A 23,292-nucleotide genomic window follows, 5' to 3' on the forward strand; every position below is an offset into this window, starting at 1 on the left:
CAAGATAGAAAGAAAAGAAAAGAAAAGAAAAGAAAAGAAAAGAAAAGAAAAGAAAAAAGAAAAGAGGAAAGAAGGAAGGAAAGAAAGAGAAAGAAAGAAAGAAAAAGGGTGCAAAGTCTCACCTTGTCACTCATGGTTTTCTGTGTTTTAGTTGCGAATAAAAGTGGTTTTAAACGTTCTCTCGGGACCTACATTCCTACAAGAGCTTAATGTCAAAAAAGGCCCCTAAGAGGCTTTTGTTAATTGCATTCAGTGCAGAGGAACCTCGTTTCTCTCACGTACCCTGATCAAAGTGGCGGTGACGGTGGGGAGAGCTGAAGGTCGGATGCTCTTTCGTTCCTTCTCTGCAAAGAGGAGGTAGTGCAGCCACCGGCTTTGAGGCAAAGCGTCCGCCGTGAGCTCTGGTCGAGCGAGGTCCCAGGCGCTGAGCCGCGGGAGGGGGGAGGGGCGGGCTCAGGGAGCCCCTCCCCGGGGGCGGGGCCAAGGGCTTCTTCCCAGCCCGGCTCTGCAGCCTACAGCTTAGATGAAGCACTTGCAAAGAGACCAGAAGCCACCGCACTTACCAGCAGATTTCAAATGATTGTTTGCTAAAGAAAGGTTCTGCGGATCTGCACCAGTCCCCTCCCTTGGAACTGCGCGACTGAACTTCAGAGCCAGCCTCGGCCCTGCAGTCGGAAGGTTACGGCCGCGGGAGTCCTGGAGGCGGCGGCGGAGGCGGCGGCGGCGGCCCAGGAAGGAGCAGCAGCACCAGGGTAAGTCCTGGCATGTGTTCATCAGTTGGTGGACCCAGCTTTCCGATTTACTCGTCTGCCTCGTCTACATTTATTTTTCGTAATCGGGAAAGGGAAAATATTTCATGGGATTTCAAGGCTTTCTTTTCATCCATTTAGTTTAGTGTAGTTTTGACTTGTTTCATCTCACCTCTGCCTGTTACCACACAACATGAATGAATGATGCAATCCTGCATTAGGGGAATCATCAATACCAGTTTAGGAAAATCTCCAAAATTTGGAGTTGCTGTGCCCGACTTTTAATAAGTATTTTAAATAAGTACTTACCAGATACATTGTTGTAGTTGTAGAGATACAGCTTCAAATTGGGAATTAAACAAATAATTATTTCATTCATAAACTTATTAAACTCTATTTTCTTTAGGTGACTTGCACATTATGGTTACCCTTCCTTCCTTCCTTCCTTCCTTCCTTCCTTCCTCCCTCCCTCCCTCCCTCCCTCCCTCCCTTCCTTCCTTCCTTCCTTCCTTCCTCCTTCCTTCCTTCCTTCCTTTGTAGAAAAGCAAGCAAGAATTTATTGACTGCAGCAAAAACACACTTAGGACAGCGAAACAAGGAAGGGCATGGAAGAAGCAACTGAAGAGCCTAGACTGGGCTGCCTTGGCTCACTGGGAAGTCAGAGAAAAGGGGGCCTTGGAGACAAGTTTAGGGGGTCAGCCTTGGATGAGCTAGCTGCTGCTGCCCATTGCTCCCTTGGTTGCAAATCTGGTGGGGTCCCTTGGAGTTTAGGAGACAAGTGCCTGTGGGGGAAGGAGAAGGGGAAGCTAATGGCACGGGTGTGCTCCCAGGAGGTCTTTAAATATTTGACCAGTACTGGAATGAGGATCAGGGAAGAAAATAAAATCCAAGATTTCTATATTTTATTACAATTGCCTGGTAGATTTTCGTTATAATAATGATCATGGTCCTGTCACTTTCATATTGGTGAAACAAAATAATTGGGATGTTTTAAGTTTTTCAATAATTTGATACATGGCTAATAACTTTTTAAAGCTAATGTTTTATTGATTTATAATTTCATGCAATAATAGGCACCCATTTTAAGTGTACATTTTGATGAATTTTGACAATTTTATACACACTTAGTCACCACCACAATGGAACATTTCCATTACCCCTGAAAGTTTCCTAGGGCCTCTTTGCACTCAGGTCCCCCCATCTCTAGCCCCACTGACCTGATTTTTGTCATTTGTTTGTATAATGCATTTGCTTGTATTTTCTAAGGTTTCATATCAATGGAATCATATTGTATGTACTCTTTGGTATCTGGCTTCTTTTGGTCAGTATAATTTGTTTTTATATTTATCCATTTTAAAGCATGTATCAGTACTTAATTTCTTTTTATTGCTGAGTAGTGTTCCACTGTGGGGATATATCACAATTTGTTTATTCATTTATCTACTGATCGACATTCTAGTGCCTATCATGAATAAAGCTGCTATGACTATGTTTTCATTTCTCTTGGGTAAATCTCCAGGAGTGAGATTGCTGAGTCTTATGGTAATTATATGTTTGACTTTGTAAGAAACTGCCAAACTGTTTTCCAAAGTGGTTTTACCATTTTACATCCCCACCAGCAATGCATGAGTTCCAATTATTCCATGTCCTCACCAATACTTGGTATTGTCAGTCTTTATTCTTTTAGTCTTCTTCTTTTGAGTTTATTTGCATATCTTCTTTTTAGATATGTCTATTCAAATCTTCTGCTCAGTTTTTAATGGGTTGTTTGTCTTATTATTGAATTATAAGACTTCTTTATTCTGGATACAAGCCCATTGTTAAACATATATATTGTGAATATTTTTTCCCAGTCTGTGGCTTGCCTTTGCTTTCTTTTTTTCTTCTTCCCTATAGTGGTATCTTTTGAAGGGCAGAAGTTTTTAATTTTGATGAAATCCTATCTATCACTTTTTTCTTTTGTTGTTCATGCTTTTTGGGTTTTATTTAATAAAATTTAATATAGCCTACTCAAGGATGCTATATATTTTTTTCTTTATTGATTTTTAGAGAGAGAGGAAGGGAGAGGGAGAGAGAAAAAGAAACATCGATGAGAGAGAACATCGATTGGCCGTCTTCTGCATGCCCCCCACTGGGGATTTGGCCCACAATCTGGGCATGTGCCCTGACTGGGAATCAAACTGGCAACCACTTGGTGCATGGGTCAACGCTCAACCACTGAGCCACACCGTCCAGGCTCAAGGTTGTTATATTAATTATGGTTTTTATTTTTATTTTTTAGTGTTAGGGGCAATTTTCCTCCTACCACAAAATGAAACAAATGCATTACATTGTGTTTTCAGAAATCTCTTGGCATTTCGTATGTATATGCTTGCCTTCTGTCCAGAGACGAAGTAGTTCTTGGGCCATAATGCTGCCCTTCGCTGTAAGGATTTGCCTGCTTTTTCTTCTTAAAAGAATTTTTAAAAAATCAGTTACACTTGATATACATTTTTTTCCCCCGTTTCTTTATTGATTTTAGAGAGAGAGGAAGGGAAAGGGAGAGAGAGATAGAAAGATCAATGAGAGAGCCCTGGCCGGTTTGGCTCAGCGGTTGGAGCGTCCGCCTGCGGTCCGGAGAGACCCGGGTTCGGTTCCCACTAAGGGCATGTACCTCGGTTACAGTTTGTCCCCGGCCCTGGTTGGTCGTGCGGGTGGCAGCCACTTGATGTGTCTCTTTCACATCGATGTTTCCCTCTCTCTCTCTCCCTCCCACTCTATCTGTACAAAGAATGGAAAAATGTCCTCGGGTGAGGATAAAAAAAAAAAAAGAAAGAACAATGAGAGAGAACATTTATTGGCATTGATTGGCTGCCTCCTACATACCCCGCACTGGGGATTTGGCCCACAACGTTGGCATGTGCCCTGACCAGGAATCGAACCCATGACCTCTTGGTGCATGGGTCAACACTCAACCACTGAGCCACACCGGCCGGGCTTGATATACATTATGATATTAGTTTCAGATGTACAACATATTGATTTGCAGTAATCACTCCAATAGTTTAATACCCATCTGATACCATACATAATTATTACAATATTATTGACTATGTTTCCTGTACTATATTTTACATTTCTGTGACTGTTTTTGTAACTAGCAATTTGCACATCTAAATCCCTTTCCTATTTCACCCATCCTGCCAACCCCTTGTCTCCTTATTATTATTTTTAATCCTCGCCTGAGGATATTTTTTCATTTATTTTCAGATAGGGTGAGAGGGAGGGAGAGAGAGGGAGAGAGGGAGAGAGGGAGAGAGAAACATCGATGTGAGAGAGACACATCGACTAGTTGCCACCTGACCAGGGCCGGGGATGAACCACAACTGAGGTACGTGCCCTTGACCAGAATCAAACCCACAACTCATTGGTCTGCGGGCTGATGCTCTAACCACTGAATAACTGGTCAGGGCCTCTGCCCATTTTTAGTTAAAAATTTTTGTTGGTGTTGGTGTTAAGTTGCACGAGTTCCTTATATATTTTGGTATTAACCCCTTATCTGATGTATCTTGGACAAATATCTTCTCCCATCCAATAGTTTGTCTTTCTGTTTTGTTGATGGTTTACTTTGCTGTGCAAAGTAAAAAAAAGTCCCATTTGTTTATTTTTGTTTATTTGTTTTCCTTGACCAAGGAGATGTATCCAAAAAAAATGTTACTGAGAGCAATGTCAAGAGTTTGCTGCCTGTGTTTTTTTCTAGGACTTTTATAATTTCAAGTCTTACATTTAAATCTTTAATCCATTTTGAGTTTATTCTTGTTTTTGGTGTAAGAAAGTGATTCAGTTTCATTCTTTTTCATGTGTCTGTCCAGTTTTTTCCAATACCATCTATTGAAGAGATTGACATTATCCCATTATATATTCTTGCCTCCTTTGTCATAGATTAATTGACCATCTATTAATCTGGGTTAATATTCTATTATTTCTGGATAATATTTCTGGATTCTTTATTCTGTTCTCTTTTTATAACAATACATGCTGTTTTTATGCCAGTGCCATGTGTCTGTTTTTATACCAGTATACTATGCTGTTTTCATTACTATTGCTTTGCAGTAGAGTTTGATATCAGGTGGTGTGATACTTCCAACTTTGTTCTTCTTTCTCAAGATTGCTTTGGCTATTTGGGGTCTTTGGGGATTCCATATAAATTTTAGGATATTTGTTCTAGTTCTAGAAAAAAAATGCCATTGGTATTTTGATAGGAATTGCATTGAATCTGTAGATTGCTTTGGGTTATATGGACATTTTAATGATATTAATTTTTTTCTATCCATGAACATGGTATATCCTTTTATTTATTTGTATCTTCAAATTTTTTCTTCAATGTCTTTTTTTTACCTCTTTGGTTAAATATATTCCTAGGTAATTATTCTTTTAGATGCAATTGAAAATAGGATTTTTTTAAAATTTCTTTTTCCATTAGTTATTTTTCGGTGTATAGAAATGCAACTGATTTCTGAATGTTAATTTTGTATCCTGTTCCTTTAGTGAATTTATTTATCAGTTCTGGTGAAATCTTTAGGGTTCTCTGCATATAGTATCATGTCATCTGTAAATAATGACAGTTTTATTTCTTTCTTCCTGATATGGATGCCCTTTATTTCTTTTTCTTGTCTGATTGCTGTGGCTAGGACTTTTAATACTCTATCAAATAAAAGTGGTGAAAGTAGAATCTTTGTCTTGTTCCTGATCTTAAAGAAAAGGCTTTTAGCTTCTCATTGTTAAGTATGATGTTAGCTGTGGGTTTGTCATATGGCCTTTATTGTGTTGAGGTGTGTTTCCTCTATTCCAACTTTGTTGAGAGTTTTTATCATAAATGGATGTTGGATTTTGTTAAATGCTCATTCTGCATCTATCGATATAAGAATATGATTTTTATTATTCATTTTGTTTATGTGATGTATCATGTTAATTGATTTGCGAATATTGAACCAATCTTGCATCCCAGAAATAAATCCCACTTTATCGTGGTGTATAATCTTTTTAATGTATTGCTGAATTCAGTTTGCTAATATTTTGTTGAGGATTTTTGCATCTATATTCATTAGGGATATTGGCCTCAAATTTTCTCTTTTTTTGTAGTGTCTTTGCCTGTGTTAGGTAGGTGGTAATGCTGGTCTTATAAAATGAGTTTGAGAGTCTTCCCTCCTCTTCAATATTTTTGGAATAGTTTTTGAAGGATAGATACTAATTCTTTGAATTTTTGGTAAAATTCATCTGTGAAGCCATTTGGCCCAGGGCTGGGTTGAAGGAGCCCTCACAAACAAACAATGGCACCTGCCAGCACTTCTGTCCCAGGAGAGAGCTGCCCTGACCCCTCCCTCTTCAGCCCTCTCCCTGAAATTAGTCGATTTAGCTCCTCCCCTATGTTTCTGTGCTTTTTGAGCTGTTGCCCCAGCATTGGAGCCCAGAGTGAGTGAGTTTGTGAGTGAGTTTGTGTGAGGTCCCTTTAAGATCTGCAATGCCTAGCTCCCTAGCAGCCTTTTGTATTCCTCAGCCACAATTTCTCCTGGTTTTCACAGCCAAATATTATAGGGACTTTTCTTCCTGGCACTGGAGCCCTGAGCTGGGGAACCCTATGTGGGATTGGGACCTCTCACATTTTAGGTGGGACCTCACAGTTTTAATATCCCTCCTGATTCTTAACCGTGGATGTGGGATCAGCTCATTTCCTGTCTCTACCCTTCACACCAATTTCAATGTGGCTTTTTCTTTATAGCCTTAGTTATAGGAATTCTGTTCAGCGAGTCTTCAGTGATTCTTAATAATGATTTTTTTCCTATAATTTAGTTGCAATTTTGATGATGTTGCAGGCGGAGGTGAGCACAGTGTTTACCTACTCTGCCATTTTTTTTTTTTTTTTAATTCCTCACCCAAGGATATTTTTCTACCTATTATCAGAGTGGGAGGGAGGGAGAGAGAGAGACAGAGAGAAACATCCATGTGATAGAGCCACATCTACTGGCTGCCTCCTGCATGACCCAGATTGGGCCAGGGACAAACTGCAACTGAGGTATGTGCCCTTGACCGGAATCAAACCTGAAACTCATTGGTCCACAGGCTGACGCTCCAACTGCTGAGCCAAACCGGCCATCTTGACCAGAAGCTCTCTATTGCTGTACAACAAATTACCTCAAAACCTAGCAGCCTAAAACAACAGACATTTGTTTTCTCACAGTTTCTGTGTGTCAACCATCTTGGAGCAGCTTAGTAGGGTAGTTCTGGCTTAGGGTCTTTTTTTTAAGAGGTTGCAGTTGGTCAAGGTCAACTTACTTGAAAACTTTGTTGGGGGAGACTCTGCTTCCTATCCCACTCACATGGTCATTGGCAGGATTCAGTTCCTTGAGGGTTGTTGGACTGATGGCCTCAGTTCCTTAGTGGCTGTTTGCTGGAGCCCTCCCCACCCCAGTTCTGCCACATGTGACTCTCCATAGGGCAGCTGCCAACATGGCATTTGCCTTCCCTCAAACAAAGTAGGGTAGAGGGACAGGGACAAGACTGAAGCTACTACTGTCTTTTGCTTTGTGTTTGAGATTAGCTCACTTAAAAAACAAACAAATCTACTTTTATTTCAAAATAATTTGAAATAATTGTGGGTTCACAGGAGTTTGCAAAGAAATATACAGGGAAATCTCATTCACTCCTTCCCCTCGTTCCTTCCCCTGAGGCCAGTAGCCCAAGTAATTGACAGTGGCACCATCCATAGAGGTTATTCAGATATCACAATTATACATGCATTTGTTTATGCCACAGTCTAATCTGGCAAGTGATATCCTGTCACCTCTGCCTCATTCTATTCACTGGAAAAAAGTCACTAAATCCAGCTCATAATCAAGGACAGGGGTGCTACAGAAGGGTCGGAATACCAGGAGTCAAGTTCACTGGGAGCCGCTTTAGAGGCTGCCTACCACATTCGTGAAAAATGTCTCCTATGTTTTAGAAGTTTCATAGTTGTAGCTTTTATTTTATTTTTGAATTGGATCTTATTTTATTTCAAGTTAATGTTTGGCATTGGAAATCTATGAATTGTAAGGGTTCTACATTTTATTACAACTACCAGGTAGGATTTCAATATAATAATGATCATAGTCCTGTTATTTTCATGCTAATAAAACAAAATTGGCCCTGGCTGGTTTGGCTCAGCGGTAGAGCATCTGACCGTGGTCCAGAGAGACCCGGGTTTGGTTCCCGCTAAGGGCATGTACTTCGGTTGCAGTTTGTCCCCTGCCCTGGTTGGTCATGCGGGTGGCAGCCACTCGATGTGTCCCTTTCACATCGATGTTTCTCTTTCTCTCTCTTCCTCTCTCTCCCTCCCACTCTATCTGAATAAAAAATGGAAAAATGTCCTCGGGTGAGGATTAAAAAATAAATAAATAAATAATAAAGCTTCTACTCTTTAAAAAAACACAAAAACAAAAACAAAATTGAAGGGACTTCTTAAGTTTTCCCACGATTTAATACATGCCCAATTAAAACAAAAGTCAAGTAGCAATATATGAATTTCAAATTAGAAGAGAAATATGGCAGGCCTTTATAATTAAAACTGTTGTCTTTCAGATGTAAATGGTATCAAAGGAGAAAACTACACTAAAGAAGAAAATTCGAAATATTACTTTGATGGTCCTGCCATTCCAGGCAGTGGGTCTTCTCTTAGGATTAGCATCTTTGGGGGAGGCTACCCTAGGCTGCAGTTCTCCTTGGCCAGTAGGGGAGTGGCCAGTCATGCTCAGCAGAATGGGAGAAGAAATGCTAGATTTTTTTTTTTTTAATAATGTGTTCCAATGAAGAAGACTGATCTTTTTTTTTTTCTCTTTTCTTTATTGATTTTTAGAGAGAGAGAGAGAAACATCAATGAGAGAGAATATCGATTGGCCGCCTCCTGCATGCCCCCCACTGGGGATCCGGCCCACAACCTGGGCATGTGCCCCGACTGGGAATCGAACCGGCAACCTCTTGGCACATGGGTTGATGCTCAACCACCGAGCCACACCGGCCGGGCGAAATGCTAGATTTTTTGGGGGAAAGGAGGGACATCTGTAATAAAAAATAAAAAAAAATAGCCCTGGTCGGTTTTGCTTAATGGTTAGAGTGTCAGTAATTGGACCGAAGGGTTGTGGGTTTGATTCCCAGTCAAGGGCAAGTACCTGGGTTGCAGGTTTGTCTTTGCCCTGGTTGGGGTCATGCTGGAGACAACCAATCGATGTGTCTCTCTCACATCGATGTTTTCCTCTCTCCCTCCCTCCTTCCCTTCCACTTTATGTAAAATATCAATGGATGCCCTGGCAGGTTTGGCTCAGCAGTTAGAGCGTCGGCCCGCAGACCAATGAGTTTCAGTTTGATTCCAGTCAAGGGTGCATAGCTTGGTTGCGGTTTGTCCCTGGCCCTGGTCAAGGTCGTGCGGGAGGCAATCACATCGATGTTTTTTTCTCTCTCTTCCACTCCCTCCCACTGTATCTAAAGATTAAAAAAAAAAAAAAGAATATATTCTTGGGTGAGAGTTAAAGAAAATATATATACCAATGGAAAAATATCCTCAGGTAAGGATTAACCAAAAAAAAAGCTAGATTTGCCTAGGTTAGAAGAAGCAACAGGAGAGGGACGAGGTAGGGAAATGAACGTAGGCTGGGCTGCTTTGGCTCACTGGGAAGTCAGAGAAAAGGGGGCCTTGGGGACAGGTTCAGAGGGTTAGCCCAGATGCGCTGTCACTGCCCATTGCTCCCCTGGTTGCAAGTCTTGTGGGGTCCCTTAGAGTTTATGAGATGCATGGCTACGGGGAAGAAGAGGGGAAGGGAAAGGTGTGGGCCCCTGGAAGGGAGAGCCCTTGCTGGGACCCCTTCGTTTTGAAGGGTTTTAAAGGCTGGGCATTTAGGGGAGGTCTTGGGGAAGATCTCAATAGAATATTCATCATCTTATTGCTGATGTACCAAAATGAGATTCATTCCCTTAACTTCATCTGCCCTTGGGTGTGTTTGGCAAATGGCACTAATTGGCTTTCTGCTGTCTATCTCCCTGAGTAGGGTGGTGTGAACTATTTACCCTCTGGATGGGGAGAAGTATAAACCATTTACTCTTAAATGCCCTTGGTTACAGAAGATAGGATTTTGCCATTTGCTAGATGGCTGGAAACTGCTTGGCAGTTTAACTATCTCTCAGTTTCCCTACCCAGCTTGTCCTGGCTTACTAGCCTGTCTTAAGAGGACGAGTACACGGAATTTTTTTTGAGTTCTGTAAAGACCGTATTTGAATTATTTCCATTCTGGATCCCTTCCTCTTCAGTCTCACCTTTGCTTTTCCTTGCCTTGTGTTCTTAACCATTTCTTTTTATCTTTTGTTTTTTGTCATAGATTTTGCACCTTTGTCTACGTCTATTCACAGCTTTAATTAGGAGGACTGTAACTAAAGTTATTGGCTTTGTTCCCTTGTGATTTGGCAGCAAGACTCTTCTCTGTTCTTGGAATGCCGTGGACTTTGTCTCCTCATTTTGAAAATAGCAGGGGCTGTTTTGTAGAGTCTGGAGTGTATCTCTGTGGTTGTCTTGTGTTTGCATTTTGTTCTCCAAGCAGATCCCTTTTCCTTTTCCTCTCTTTTGCATCCTTCTAATCAGGGATTGGGTAATTTTCTGCCAGACCTGAATCTTTTTTTTTTTTTTTTAATTATTTTTTTTAATCTTTATGATTTTAGAGAGAGAGGGAGGGAGAGAGAGAGAGATAGGAACATCAATGAGAGAACATTGATTGGCTGCCTCCTGCATACCCCCCACTGGGGATTTGGCCCAAAACTTGGGCATGTGCCCTGACTGGGAATCGAACCGGAGACCTCTTAGTGCATGGGTCAACTGGTTGCCTCCTGCACGACCCAACCAGGGCCAGGGATGAACCGCAACTGAGGTACGTGCCCTTGGCCGGAATTGAACCCGTGACTCATTGGTCCACGGCCAGCACTCTACTGCTGAGCCACACCGGCCAGGGCTGAATCTTTTGCAGAGTTAAAGAAAAGAATGTGTCCCGGCTGGTGTGGCTCGGTGGTTGAGCATTGACCCATGCACCAAGAGGTCGCCAGTTCGATTCCCGGTCAGGGCACATCCCCAGGTTGTGGGCCGGATCCCCAGTGGGTGGCACGCAGGAGGCGGCCAATCGATGTTTCTCTTTCTCTCAAATCAATAAAGAAAAAAAAATGGAAAAAAACAAACAAAAGAAAAGAATGTGGCTCTGGCCGGTTTGGCTCAGCGGTTAGAGCATTGGCGCATGGACCAAAGAGTCCCGGGTTCGATTCAGGTCAAGGGCATGTACCGTGGTTGCGGTTCAGTCGAGGCAACCAATCAGTGTGAGAGAGTCTCTCACATCGATGCTTTTCTCTCTATCCCTCCCACTCTATCTAGAAAAAAAAAAGTAATGAATGGACCTGGTGTGGCTCAGTGATTGAGCGTCGACCCATGCACCAAGAGGTCACCAGTTCGACTCCTGGTCAGGGCACATGCCCAGGTTGTGGGCCAAATCCCCAGTGAGGAGGTGGCCAGTTGATGTTCTCTCTCATCGATGTTTCTATCTCTCTCTCCCTTTCCCTTCCTCTCTCTCTAAAACCAATAAAGAAAAAAATTAAATAAAAAAAAAAATGTGCTTCACTCCTCTCTGGTGCTAGAAGGAGGCAGAAGTCAAGTGTGTCCCAAAGGAAGCCGTCTTGGGAAACTGCATCCGACTCTTTGTACCAGGCCTAGTAGGAGGCAGATCAAAGCCAGACAGTCTCCCTCTTCCTAATCATTTCAGGACCTTGATGTTCATTTCTTGTACTTTGTTTCTAGGTTCTTCTTTTTGAAAAATAGGTTTTCATTGATTTTTTTAGAGCAAGAGGAAGGGAGAGAGAGATAGAAACATCAGTGTGAGAGAGAAACCCCGACTGGCTGCCTCCTGCATGCCCCAACCAGGCATCCAGCCCACAACCCGGGCATGTACCCTGACTGGGAATCGAACCGGGACCTCTCAGTTCTTTGGTTGACACGCAGTCCAGTGAGCCACACCGGCCAGCCAGGCCCTTCTCGCTCTTGCAGAACTCACAAGAGCTCTCTTAAAGAAATTTGTAGTCAGAACCGTATGCTGCATTTTTATTAAGGAAAGAAGCAGGAAGAGAAGAGTGTCTCCTAGGGATCCGGCACTGGAGGAACGTGAGTCAGATTTGTCTCTTGTCTGTGTGTTAGCATTCCGCTCCTCACAATTCTAAATGTTAAAACTTGTTTGCTGTAACCTATGTGATATGCATAAAATCTCAGGTTCCCCAACGCATATCTATTATTTTTTACCCTAAAATGTAGTATAAGTAGGAACCCAAGTCCTAGTTACAGGGAATAATTTTGACTCTCCTCCAATCCAGAAGCTTCTCAGACTCCATTGTTCACTGTTTCAACAGCGTAGGGGGCCAGAAACAGACTTACCTCTCCTGCCATATTGGCTCTATTTCAATAAGACTTTATTTATGAACACTGAATTTTGAATTTCATGTAACTTTCATGTGTCTGTAAAAAAAAAAATTGGGGTCCAGCCAATCTGCTCAGTAGATTGAGGGTCGGCCCTTGGACAGAAGTCCCAGTTTGATTTTCTGTCCGTCAGGGTGCAGGCCCAGGTTGCAGGCTCCATCCCCAATTGGGGGCATACAGGAGGCAGCCGATCCATGTTTCTCTCTCACATCCATGTTATTGTCTCTCCCTTCCTCTCTCTCTTAAAAAAAAGAAAACAAACAATAAAAACATATTTAAAAATAAATAAATAAATAATTGGCCACTAAAAAAAAATTTTTTTTTTGTTAATCCTCACCCGAGGATATTTTTCCATTGATTTTTAGAGAGCGTGGAAGGGGATGGAGGGATGGAGAGAGAAACATCGATGTGAGAGGGACACACAGATTGGTTGCCTCCAGCAGGACCCTGACCAGGGCCAGGGATTGAACCTGCAACCCAGGTATGTGCCCTCGACCAGGAATCAAACCAGAGACCCTTCCATATGCCAGCCCATGCTCTAATGGCTGAGCCAAACCAGCCAGGGCCAGAGCCACTTTATTTTATTTTATTTTATTTTTTTTATCCTCACCCGAGGACATTTTTTGTTCAGGTAGAGTGGGAGGGAGAGAGAGGAAGAGAGAGAGAGAAACATCGATGTGAAAGGGACACATCGAGTGGCTGCCACCCGCGCGACCGACCAGGGCCGGGGACAAACTGCAACCAAGGTACATGCCCTTAGTGGGAACCGAACCCGGTCTCTCGGGACCGCAGGCCGACGCTCTAACCACTGAGCCAAACCAGCCAGGGCCAGAGCCACTTTAAAATGGAGTTGGAGCCCAGCCAGTGTGGCCCAGTGGTTGAGCGTCGACCCAGGCATCAAGAGGTCGTCAGTTCGATTCCTGGTCAGGGCACACGCCCAGGTTGTGGGCCAGATCCCCAGTGGGGGGCATGCAGGAGGCAGCCAATCGATGTTCTCTCTCGTTGATGTCTCGATCTCTCTCCCTCTCACTTTCTCTCTCTCTAAAATCAGTAAAGGAAAAAAAATGATTAAAAAATAAAAATAAGCCCTGGCCGGTTTGGCTCAGCGGTTAGAGCGTCGGCCTGCGGTCCGGAGAGACCCGGGTTCGGTTCCCGCTAAGGGCGCGTACCTCGGTTGCAGTTTGTCCCCGGCCCTGGTCAGTCGTGCTGGTGGCAGCCACTCGATGTGTCCCTTTCACATCGATGTTTCTCTTTCTCTCTCTCTCTGTTCCTCTCTCTCCCTCCCACTCTTCCTGAACAAAAAATGGAAAAATGTCCTCGGGTGAGGATAAAAAAATAAATAAATAAAATAAAATAAAAAATAAAAATAAAATGGAGTTGGAGCTGTCATCCTAGAGGGACTGCCTTTCGAATCTATGTCTCAAGTTTTTAGAATGTTAAAACTGGGCAAAATAGCCTTTGGATTGGGCCTAAAGCAGCACTGTATCCCAGACCACTGTTTGCAAAGGTAACAGGAAATCAGATATGTGACTCTAGGGACCTACTGGACTGAAAATTAAAAACATTGTTTGGAATTAGTGCCACTATGTCATCTTATCTGCACCTATACAAATTCCTTCCTTCTTCTGATATAATCATTCCCTTTCCTTTCTCATAAATACTCCTTGACTTCTAATCAGAGCACTCTCTGGGTTTCATTCAGAATCAGTGCTTCCCAAATATCTATTCTTGTGGATCGCAAATGCTTGTTACCTCTCACTTGGGCCCTTTATCTTTAGGTGACATGTTACAAAATATTATTCTCCTGTTGATTTTTTCAACTATTTGAAATGTAAAAACCATTCTTCGTAGGCCACACTAAAACAGGTGGCAGGTGGATTTGGCCTGTTGGCTGTAGTTTGCCAACCCCTGGCTTAAAAGACATTTTTTTCCCCAGGTCAGCTTTGAACTGGATCGTTCTGCCACATTCATTGTTTAGAAATCAGTCACGAAGTGAGTTGGTCAGCTCCTGTGAGTCTGTTTTCAGACTGTCTATTCTAAATACAGATTACTTACATCATTCATTGTGGTCTTGTTCATGACACATTAGTCTCTTTGGGGGGAGACTGGTCTCAGCAACCTCTAGGATCCCGTTTACTCCCATGATTCTTAAAAAAAAAACAAACCTCGCCCTGGCCGGTTTGGCTCAGTAGTAGAGCCTTGGCCCACGGACCAATGAGTGTCGGGTACGATTTCAGCCAAGGGCACGTACCTCAGTTGCATTTTGTCCCTGGCCTTGGTCAGGGTTGTTGGGGAGGCAACCAGTTGATGTGTCCCTCTCACATCGATGTTTCTCTCTCTATCCCTTTCTCTCCGTCTCTCTCTATCTGAAGATAAATAGAAAAATATCCTCGGGTGAGTATAAAATAAATAAAATAAAAAACCTCAAAATTCTTTTTCTTTCTTTCGTTCTTTTTTTTCATTTTTTGTTCAGATAGTCTGGGAGGGAACAAACTGCAACTGAGGTACATGCCCTTAGCGGGAACCGAACCCGGGTCTCTCTAGACCGCGGACCGACGCTCTAACCGCTGAGCCAAACAGGCCAGGGCTTTCTTTTTAAAAAAAATCCTCACCCAGCCCTGGCCGGTTTGGCTCAGCGGTTAGAGCGTCGGCCTGCGGTCCGGAGAGACCCGGGTTCGGTTCCCGCTAAGGGCACGTACTTCGGTTGCAGTTTGTCCCCGGCCCTGGTTGGTCGTGCGGGTGGCAGCCACTCGATGTGTCCCTTCATGTCGATGTTTCTCTCTCTCTCTCCCTTCCTCTCTCTCCCTCCCACTCTATCTGTACAAAATATGGAAAAATATCCTCAGGTGAGGATTAAAAAAAAAAAAAAATCCTCACCCAAGGACATTTTTGCATTTATCTTCAGATAGAGCAGGAGGGAGAGAGGGAGGAAGAGAGAGAAACATTGATGTGAGAGAGACGCATTGACTGGCTGCCACCCACATGACCCCAGCCGGGGCCGGGGACAAACTGCGACTGAGGTGCGTGCCCTTAGCGGGAAGCGAACCCGGGACTCTGGTCTGCGGGCTGACGCTCTAACCGCTGAGCCAAACCAGCCAGGGCTCAAAATTCTTTTTCAAACTGTCCTCCATAGCTTCTGCAGCACTGTGGTCTCCCAGAATTTCTTCCTGTGATCTCTCCTTTTCATTTTTTTCCCAGGCTCCTGACATGATGGGTCCATTCCGGTGCGTTCTGTTCCCAGCTCTGTTCTTTTTTCCCTCTTCTTCGCTCTGGTGACTGTGATCAGGCCACACCTTCAGTTACCGCCTCTACACTGCTGACGAACACACGTGTATGTTTAGCTCTGACCTCTCTTCTGAGGCATACAGCCTTCCAAGGTTCCCCATTACCTAGAAGTTAAAATCCAAACTCCTGAGCCTGGCCCAAGGGCCCTGTTGGTCTGAATTCCTGGTGCACTGCTTGGGAGCTGGACTGAGCCATGTGGCAGCTTCCAGCACGTTATCCATTATTCCTCCATGCCTTTGTCAGTGCCTTTCCCCGCTCTCTGCCATCACCACCCTCTCTCCTTGCCTCCATCTCCCTCCTTCCTACTCCCAGCACACCCCACATTGATGCCCTGCTTTTTGAGAACCCACGCAGAGGGCCACTTGCCCTTCAAGATCCAGCTCCTATGTCCATGCCTCCTGGGAGCCCTGTTGCATAGACAAGATTTAAAGATTTTCTTCGTGTGTGCCTATTTTAGTACTTGCCTTATTGCTATTATTATTAGGTCAAAAATAGTCGCGTATTGATTGAGCATCAATATATATTCACAAGTTGTTACCTTTACTAGACTGAGTTGCTGGGAACAGACTTTTGGGTCTGCTCATCTTTGTAACCCCAGAGCCTGACATTTAGAAGGTGCTTAATCTGTGTTAAAAAATGAATAAGTCGCCCTGGCCGGCTTTGCTCAATGGTTAGAGCATCAGTTCGTGGACCAAAGAGTCGAAGGTTCGATTCCGGTCAAGGGTACCTACCTTGGTTGTGGTTTGGTCCCTGGCCCTGGTTGGGGTTGTGCGGGAGGCAGCCAACCGATGTGTCTCTCTCACATGGATGTTTCTCTCTCTCTCTCTGTCTCTCTCCCTCCCTCCCACTCTATCTGAAGATAAATGGAAAAATATCCTCGGATAAGCATTTAAAAAAAAAAAGGAATGAGTCCATGAGTGCATGCTTTTGATACAAATCAAGGTACTTTGGCATTAGTAGGCAAAATTGGACCATTGTATGCTCATATTTTATGTCTTTAAATAGGTTTATCTTTTTTTGTTGTAGGAGGAAAATTCTTCTCAGGATGGTCTCCCACTCGGAGCTGAGGAAACTCTTCTGCTCGGCAGACGCAGTGTGCTTTGATGTTGATAGCACCGTCATCAGGGAAGAAGGAATTGATGAGCTGGCCAAAATCTGTGGAGTTGCAGATGCCGTGTCAGAAATGTAGGAACAGTATTTCTACTATATGAAATGATAAAGAAGTTCAAAAGAGAAGAACTTTTGGATGACATGCAGCATCAGAGCCACAATTCCCTGATTTTAGTCCCTGGTTATGAAACATGGGCACGAGGGTTTTTCTCCCATCACTCAGAGCTGAACTGAGTAGTATCCATGGTCTCATCATCCACTTATATAAATATTTAGGGCAAAAAAATTGCTTCTCATAAACAAATATGGATGAGACACTCTTTGCTTGGTCAGGGGAACAGGGACCATCACTCACCAAAGACCACGTGGTGGACAGTGTGGCCTCAGTGGTTTGCTGGAAAGCTAGCTCAGTGGATGCCTGGGTGAGAGCCCCCCCTGCCCCTCTTGGTGCTGTCTGCAGCTGTCAGGTCAGGGACCATTGCACGTTCAGCTGCATTTAGCTTATTAATGTGATTCTCAAGCACACCTTCAGCAGTTTACTCTCACAGCAGCATAGCTTGTCGGCTATACAGTGGGGCTGTAGGCAGCACCTTCCTCGTGGGCGGGTGTTGTGAGGAGCTGGGAAGGTTAGGCATGGAAACCTGGAGAACAGCTGACTGGGCTGGCCTGATGGTTGGGTCTTCCCCCTAGGACAAAGCGAGCCATGGGCGGAGCAGTGCCTTTCAAGGCTGCCCTCACAGAGCGCTTAGCGCTGATCCAGCCCTCCAGGGAACAGGTGCAAAGGCTCCTAGCAGAGCGCCCCCCACACCTGACTCCTGGCATAAGGTAAGAGGAACCCTGGTCTGGGTATATTGTCTCCCTATCAACACCTGCCTTCCGGGGTGCGTCCTTTTCCTGAGAGCATCTCACTATTCCCCCCTTTTTTTAAAAAAATGAGGACAAATAATAAGTTTAATTTTTTTAAATTGTCCCCCGCTTCCACCCAGCCCCTGCCCCCACTCCCTGGCCATCACCACACTGTTGTCCATGTCCATGGGCTATGTAATGTAAATACGTTCTTTGGCTAATCTCTTCACCTTCTTTCCAGTCCCCTCCTCACCATTACTTTAGAGCTCCCTTCTGTGGTTCTTTGGCACTTACGTAAGTGATCCGCCCATGTCTGCCTTCCCCCTCTCCCTAGGGAGAGCATAAGCCTCCTCTTCATCTTGTGTTTCTAGGTCTAAAAGGGAAGAAAAGAGTTGCGAATGGTTTCCTAGAGCAGTCAAGCCCCCTACCCTTTAATTTATAAGTGCATTTAGAAAAACATATATAAAACATGAATTCACCAGGCAATATCCTTTGTCCGATGTACCTTGGGCAAATGCACTAAGGAGAAAAACAACATTTTAGTGTCCTTTTTATGTTTTTTCTTTTATATTAATCAGTGTTTGGTTATTTTACATTTATTTTGTGCAGGGAGCTAGTAAGTCGCCTACAAGAGCGAAATGTTCAAGTTTTCCTAATATCTGGTGGCTTTAGGAGCATCGTGGAGCACGTTGCTGCGAAGCTGAATATCCCGCCCACCAATGTATTTGCCAATAGACTGAAATTCTACTTTAATGGTAAGACTTGAATGGTAACATTTTCCCTTTCTTACCAGTTTTAATTTCCAACATTCTAGGGAATATCTGTTGGAAGGCGACCTAGTGAGGAGGCATCAGGGTTAAATACCGAGATAAAGAATTCTCTTGATTGACGTATGTTGTTTGCTCCTTGGAGTCCTTTGCTCAGCAGAGTAGACTTCGGTGGTCATCTCTCCTAGCTTTAATATTCACATCAGCGTCTATCAGTATGCAAATGCCTGTACTTAGTAAAATGTTCATTTCTGTGTAACGCACATGACTGATTTTGTTACGCATTATATTTCAGTTTCATGAACGCTCTCGTGTACTTGAACCGATTTAGACTCAGGAAGGAGAGTTTGTTAGCAAGTCACCGCACTGTAGCTGCCTCTGGCCTCTTTAAGGACCGTCACAGAGCCACAGCTGTAGTTTTCTATTATCTTAAGATGTCTCCAGATATAATATTAACAATTTTAATAGAACACTTTCAAACGGTCTATAGATAGAAATCATTAAAAAAAAGAAGTAGAGAATGAGTGTGGTAATTACTGTAAGAATGGCAATAAGTGATCGAATATAAGTTAGAATCTCCTCTTAGATGAAGTTATGTATTATTTATTTTTTTTAATCCTCACCTGAGGATATTTTTCCACTGTTTTTTTTTTTTTTTTTCTAGAGTAGGGGGGAGGGAGGGAGAGAGAGAAACATTGATGTGAGAGAGACACATCAATTGGTTGCCTCCTGCACGACCCAACCAGGGCCAGGGATTGAATCCACAACCGAGGCATGTGCCCTTGACCGAGAATCAAACCTGCGACCCTTTGGTCTTTGGGCCAATGCTCTAACAACTAAGCCAAACTGACCAGGGCTCTATTAGCTTATTTTAAATGTAATATATTACTATTTCATGGTAGTCTGCTACCTTCCTTCAAAGGTTTGAGAATTACCACACTGGAAGCTTAGAGGATAAAACAAATTTATCCCGAGGTATTTATGTCATAAAGGAGTAACCTTGTATATGTATTTTAAAAGCAAAGCTTGTTTATTCTGAGGACCCCATGTGGAAATCCAGGCTGTGTCACTTTTCTGAGGCCCAGTCTTAGTTTTCTCAGTGACATGTAAGTGAGGATATCATCCATGCAAAAAGCTGACCCTACCGAAAGAATTCTGTGTGTCTTTAACACTGTTTTAACTTCTCTTTTAAGGTGAATATGCAGGTTTTGATGAGATGCAGCCGACAGCTGAATCCGGTGGGAAAGGAAAAGTTATTAAACTTTTAAAGGAAAAATTTCACTTTAAGAAAATTGTCATGATTGGAGATGGGGCCACAGACATGGAAGCCTGCCCTCCTGCTGTATGTATGAAGTGTGCTCATCTTTTTCTGGTTGCGCTTTTGTTTTAGCTGCTTTAGAGTTCAGTGGGATTTATGAGAGCTAAGCAAAAAATCTAAATATCATTGTAAGATAAAAACAATAAAGAAAACAAATTTAATCTCAATATGTCAGTTGGCCTTTTGCAAACCCAAGAAAGGTCGCAAGTAAGGAACTAAGCTTTTTTTTTAACTTTCATCCACCTCCAGTCCCTGCTGTGTGGCCACCTTGGGCCTGTGTGTGTGCTTCACAAAGTCTGGCTTCATTTCCTGAAATAATACCACAAATAATACAGCTCTTATAACTGTAATCAACACTTTTATGACTTTTTATATTGGATAAACTATTCCCACATCCATTATGTCATTTAATCCTCATAACAGCCCTGTGAGGTGAAGTATTACCTCCTTTTTACTGACTGGGGAGCCGAGGCTCCTGGAGCTTCTATAACGGGACCTGTGTTAAAACATTCTTCTGAATTTGTTTTCTGAGACTAGCAGGACACAAATGCTGTATAGTAAGTGTCCTAAATGTCAAATGTGTCCATTTCACATAGGACTTTGCCTTTATCATCTCATTCTACCTCAAGAAAAACTGAACCAAAAATATAGTGGTAAACTTTTTTACTACCTAATTTCCTGAGATCTAAAAATAGCCATTGCCTCTGTAAATGATTAATCAAAAGTGGTTAAAGAATATTTTTGGAAACTTTTAACATTGCTTGAGTCACTTCAGGATAACACATTCTTAGATGATCTATAACCCACCTTGGGTTGACTGAGTAAGGAGCTCGGGCTGGTGTCGCAAACACTGATTAATGTCTGAGGGGTACACAGACATTAACGCAGTGTCTCTCAGGGAGCTCCCAGTCCGTGTCGAGATATGGCAGATTCTAAATTCCAGAATAGAATGGATAATTATATTCCAAAATTATCAAGAGCCTGACTGAAGCAGAAGGTGGTGCGTATGCAGGTGTGTAGCCCTGGGAAGGTGGTCAGAGGAACCTGTGACGAGGTTAGCAGCCCCAGGCGCAGGCCTGGCCGGGCTCCAGGGCGAAGTGTGCAGAGAAAGGGAGGCAGCAGAGCGGGGCGGGGGCGGGGGTCCTAGGCCTAGTTCTCGGCTGGTCAGTGGCGAGGCCGAGCAGGAGTGGGCTTTCTCTTCAGCAACTGATACAGACCCCGCACTTCACCAGGCACTTGGGTGTTACCTGTGAGTCCTGGGAAGCCCTAGACTCTGGGGAGAGGAGCGTTACAAGGCAGCACAGCCCGTGGGCCTGGCTGGGGACAGGGCTGCCCCGAGGCGGGAAGCGCAGGGAGGAGGCTAGTTTAACTGGAAGGTAAGCATCTAGTTATGTGTTTTCCCCTATGGGGTATGAAAGTGAAAATGAAGAGAAAGGACAAGTAAGAGAATTTTGGACTTCCAGACTAGTGTATATAGCGTGTCTGTATCCTGGCACAAAAAGAGAAAATATCATTTTAAAAGACTTGGAAAAGGGCCCTCACTTGACCATGTTGGCACCCTGATCTCAGACTCTCAGCCTTCCAATTTGTGAGAAATAAATTTCTGTTGTTTATAAGCAAAAAAAAAAAAAAAAATCATTGAGTAAAAGAAGGTATCACTTAACAGAAATTAGTGAAACAATATAACTTGAAACAATTTTAATGATGAAAAGTAGAATGCTGCCAGCAGGTATCGTGTCATCTGCAGCCGAGGACAGCGCCCCTCGAGGGGGTGGCTCACCAGGGCAGCAGTAGGGAGACGCCGGCTGCGGCCGATTCCAGGCCCTGGGGAGTTCCACCGCAGCACCGGCTTCCCGTCCCTCTCTCCTCCGAAATCTCCTGGACTGGATGTGATGGCTGCATAGTTTAGAACTCAGACATTCACCACCTGATGAGACTTTATCTCTGTGAGCAATTGTCTTGGTTTAAAGACGGCTTCCATGTGCCCTGGGCTCTTACTCGTTCAGCTCCGAGGCACCGAGTGACCTGGGCTCAGGTCTCTGCACGAACAGTTTATTCTTCCAAACAACACTTACTGCCCTAGGCTGCTAGTGTACTTTTCTCTTCTTTAAAAAACCTATCACTCCTCTTTTTTTTTTTTTTTGTCCTTAGGATGTTTTCATTGGATTTGGAGGAAACGTGATCAGGCAGCAAGTAAAGGACAACGCGGAATGGTACATCACTGACTTTGTGGAGCTTCTGGGAGAGCTGGAAGAATAATCGATTTTTCTGTAGTTCATAACTTCAGATGAATTTTTGAAAGTGATACAGTTTGATACTGTTTGTTTACAGTTGCCTGTGATAACTTAGTGGATAAATTTGGTACTGATGATCAGTACTTCCAAACTTTAGAAAGTTGCTTTTAAAAACGGTAGTTCCAGTGTTATTATGACCATCAATTACCTGGAGAGTTTTATAATCTGAATTCTTTATGTATTTTCCTACTTTTATTTTATTTGAAGCTTTTTAAAGGTGGAGAGTAAATTAAACACCTTCCCTATTGAGAATACGGATTAGGCAGTGAATTACTAGAAAATTAATATGAAGTGAATATTAGTTTTCTCTTTGGTATATAAATAAAAATGTATCTGTATCAGAATGAATTTGTGGAATTTTTATTTCTGCCTGTCACATATTTCAATATCCAGTATTTCAAGTACTTTAAGTGTTCCAGTAGAAACAACCTCAAGGCAGGCAAGGAAGCAAGAAATGAAATGGGACCCCTCTGAGCACAGGGCAGGGTGCTTGTCACATGTCCCCACCACTCAGCCCTCTCCACCTCATGCTGAGTGAAGGTCTGAGTCAGAATGAAGGAAGCACTTTTATTACCTCTTGGAGTTTGTCATATACGGAATGGTTACAAAGGCTTTTAAAAAAACAGCAATGGAGCCCGGTCCGTGTGACTCAGTGGACTGAACATTGTCCCATGGACTGAAAGTTCCCAGTTCGATTCCTGGTTGGGGCACATGCCTGTGTTTTGGGCAAAATCCCTAGCAGGGGCATGCAGAAGATAGTTGATGGATGTTTCTATCTCTCTCTCCCTAAGAAATCAATAAAAACATATTTTTTTTTAAAAAAAGCAATGGAGTCTTTTTTTTTTTTTCATCCTCACTCGAGGACATTTTTTGTTCAGGTAGAGTGGGAGGGAGAGAGAGGAAGAGAGAGAGAGAAACATTGACGTGAAAGGGACACATCGAGTGGCTGCCACCCGCACGACCAACCAGGGCCGACCAACCAGGGCCGGGGACAAACTGCAACCGAGGTACATGCCCTTAGCGGGAACCAAACCCGGGTCTCTCCGGACCGCAGGCCGACACTCTAACCGCTGAGCCAAACCGGCCAGGGCAAAAAAAAAAGCAATGGAGCCTTAAACAAAAGTTCTGACCCTAAAAAAATGAATGGGTATTTGATAATCACATGAAGTAAAAGAACTGCAAACTGACTTACTCATCCCAAATGAAGGTCTGCACTTCCCCCGAAATGAATTAAACAACTCCTAACAGCACACACAAACTGTTTTTCCTTAAAGATGACTTGGAAAAACCTGGAAGCCAGGTTCATGTTTATTCTGAGCAGTGCCAAGAAAGGGAAATCGCAGAACATGACTTTAAAATATGGGGTTATATGCCCTCCTTCGTGGAAACATCTGGGAGGATAAAGACATGGGTTTAG

The 23,292-nt window shown here is 43.4% G+C and overlaps 1 protein-coding gene across 2 annotated transcripts; it reads left to right on the forward strand.

The window, feature by feature from the left end:
* Window positions 1–606: 606 nt before the first annotated feature.
* Window positions 607–22,131, forward strand: PSPH (phosphoserine phosphatase). Of its 2 annotated transcripts, none has more exons than XM_036280196.1 (6): window positions 607–752; window positions 16,567–16,725; window positions 17,341–17,475; window positions 18,106–18,251; window positions 19,457–19,605; window positions 21,733–22,131. In XM_036280196.1, exons 2-6 carry the CDS (start codon window positions 16,586–16,588, stop codon window positions 21,838–21,840), a joined length of 678 nt encoding a protein of 225 aa, XP_036136089.1. In that variant the 5' UTR covers window positions 607–752; window positions 16,567–16,585; the 3' UTR covers window positions 21,841–22,131. The 2 variants fall into 2 exon arrangements, with proteins under 2 accessions (XP_036136089.1, XP_036136088.1); XM_036280195.1 differs by having other exon boundaries at window positions 728–752; window positions 18,169–18,251.
* The last annotated feature ends 1,161 nt before the right edge of the window (window positions 22,132–23,292 follow it).

The sequence above is a fragment of the Molossus molossus genome, unplaced genomic scaffold (assembly GCF_014108415.1).
Source record: "Molossus molossus isolate mMolMol1 unplaced genomic scaffold, mMolMol1.p scaffold_m16_p_3, whole genome shotgun sequence".
In the NCBI taxonomy this organism is placed as follows: Eukaryota; Metazoa; Chordata; class Mammalia; order Chiroptera; family Molossidae; genus Molossus; species Molossus molossus.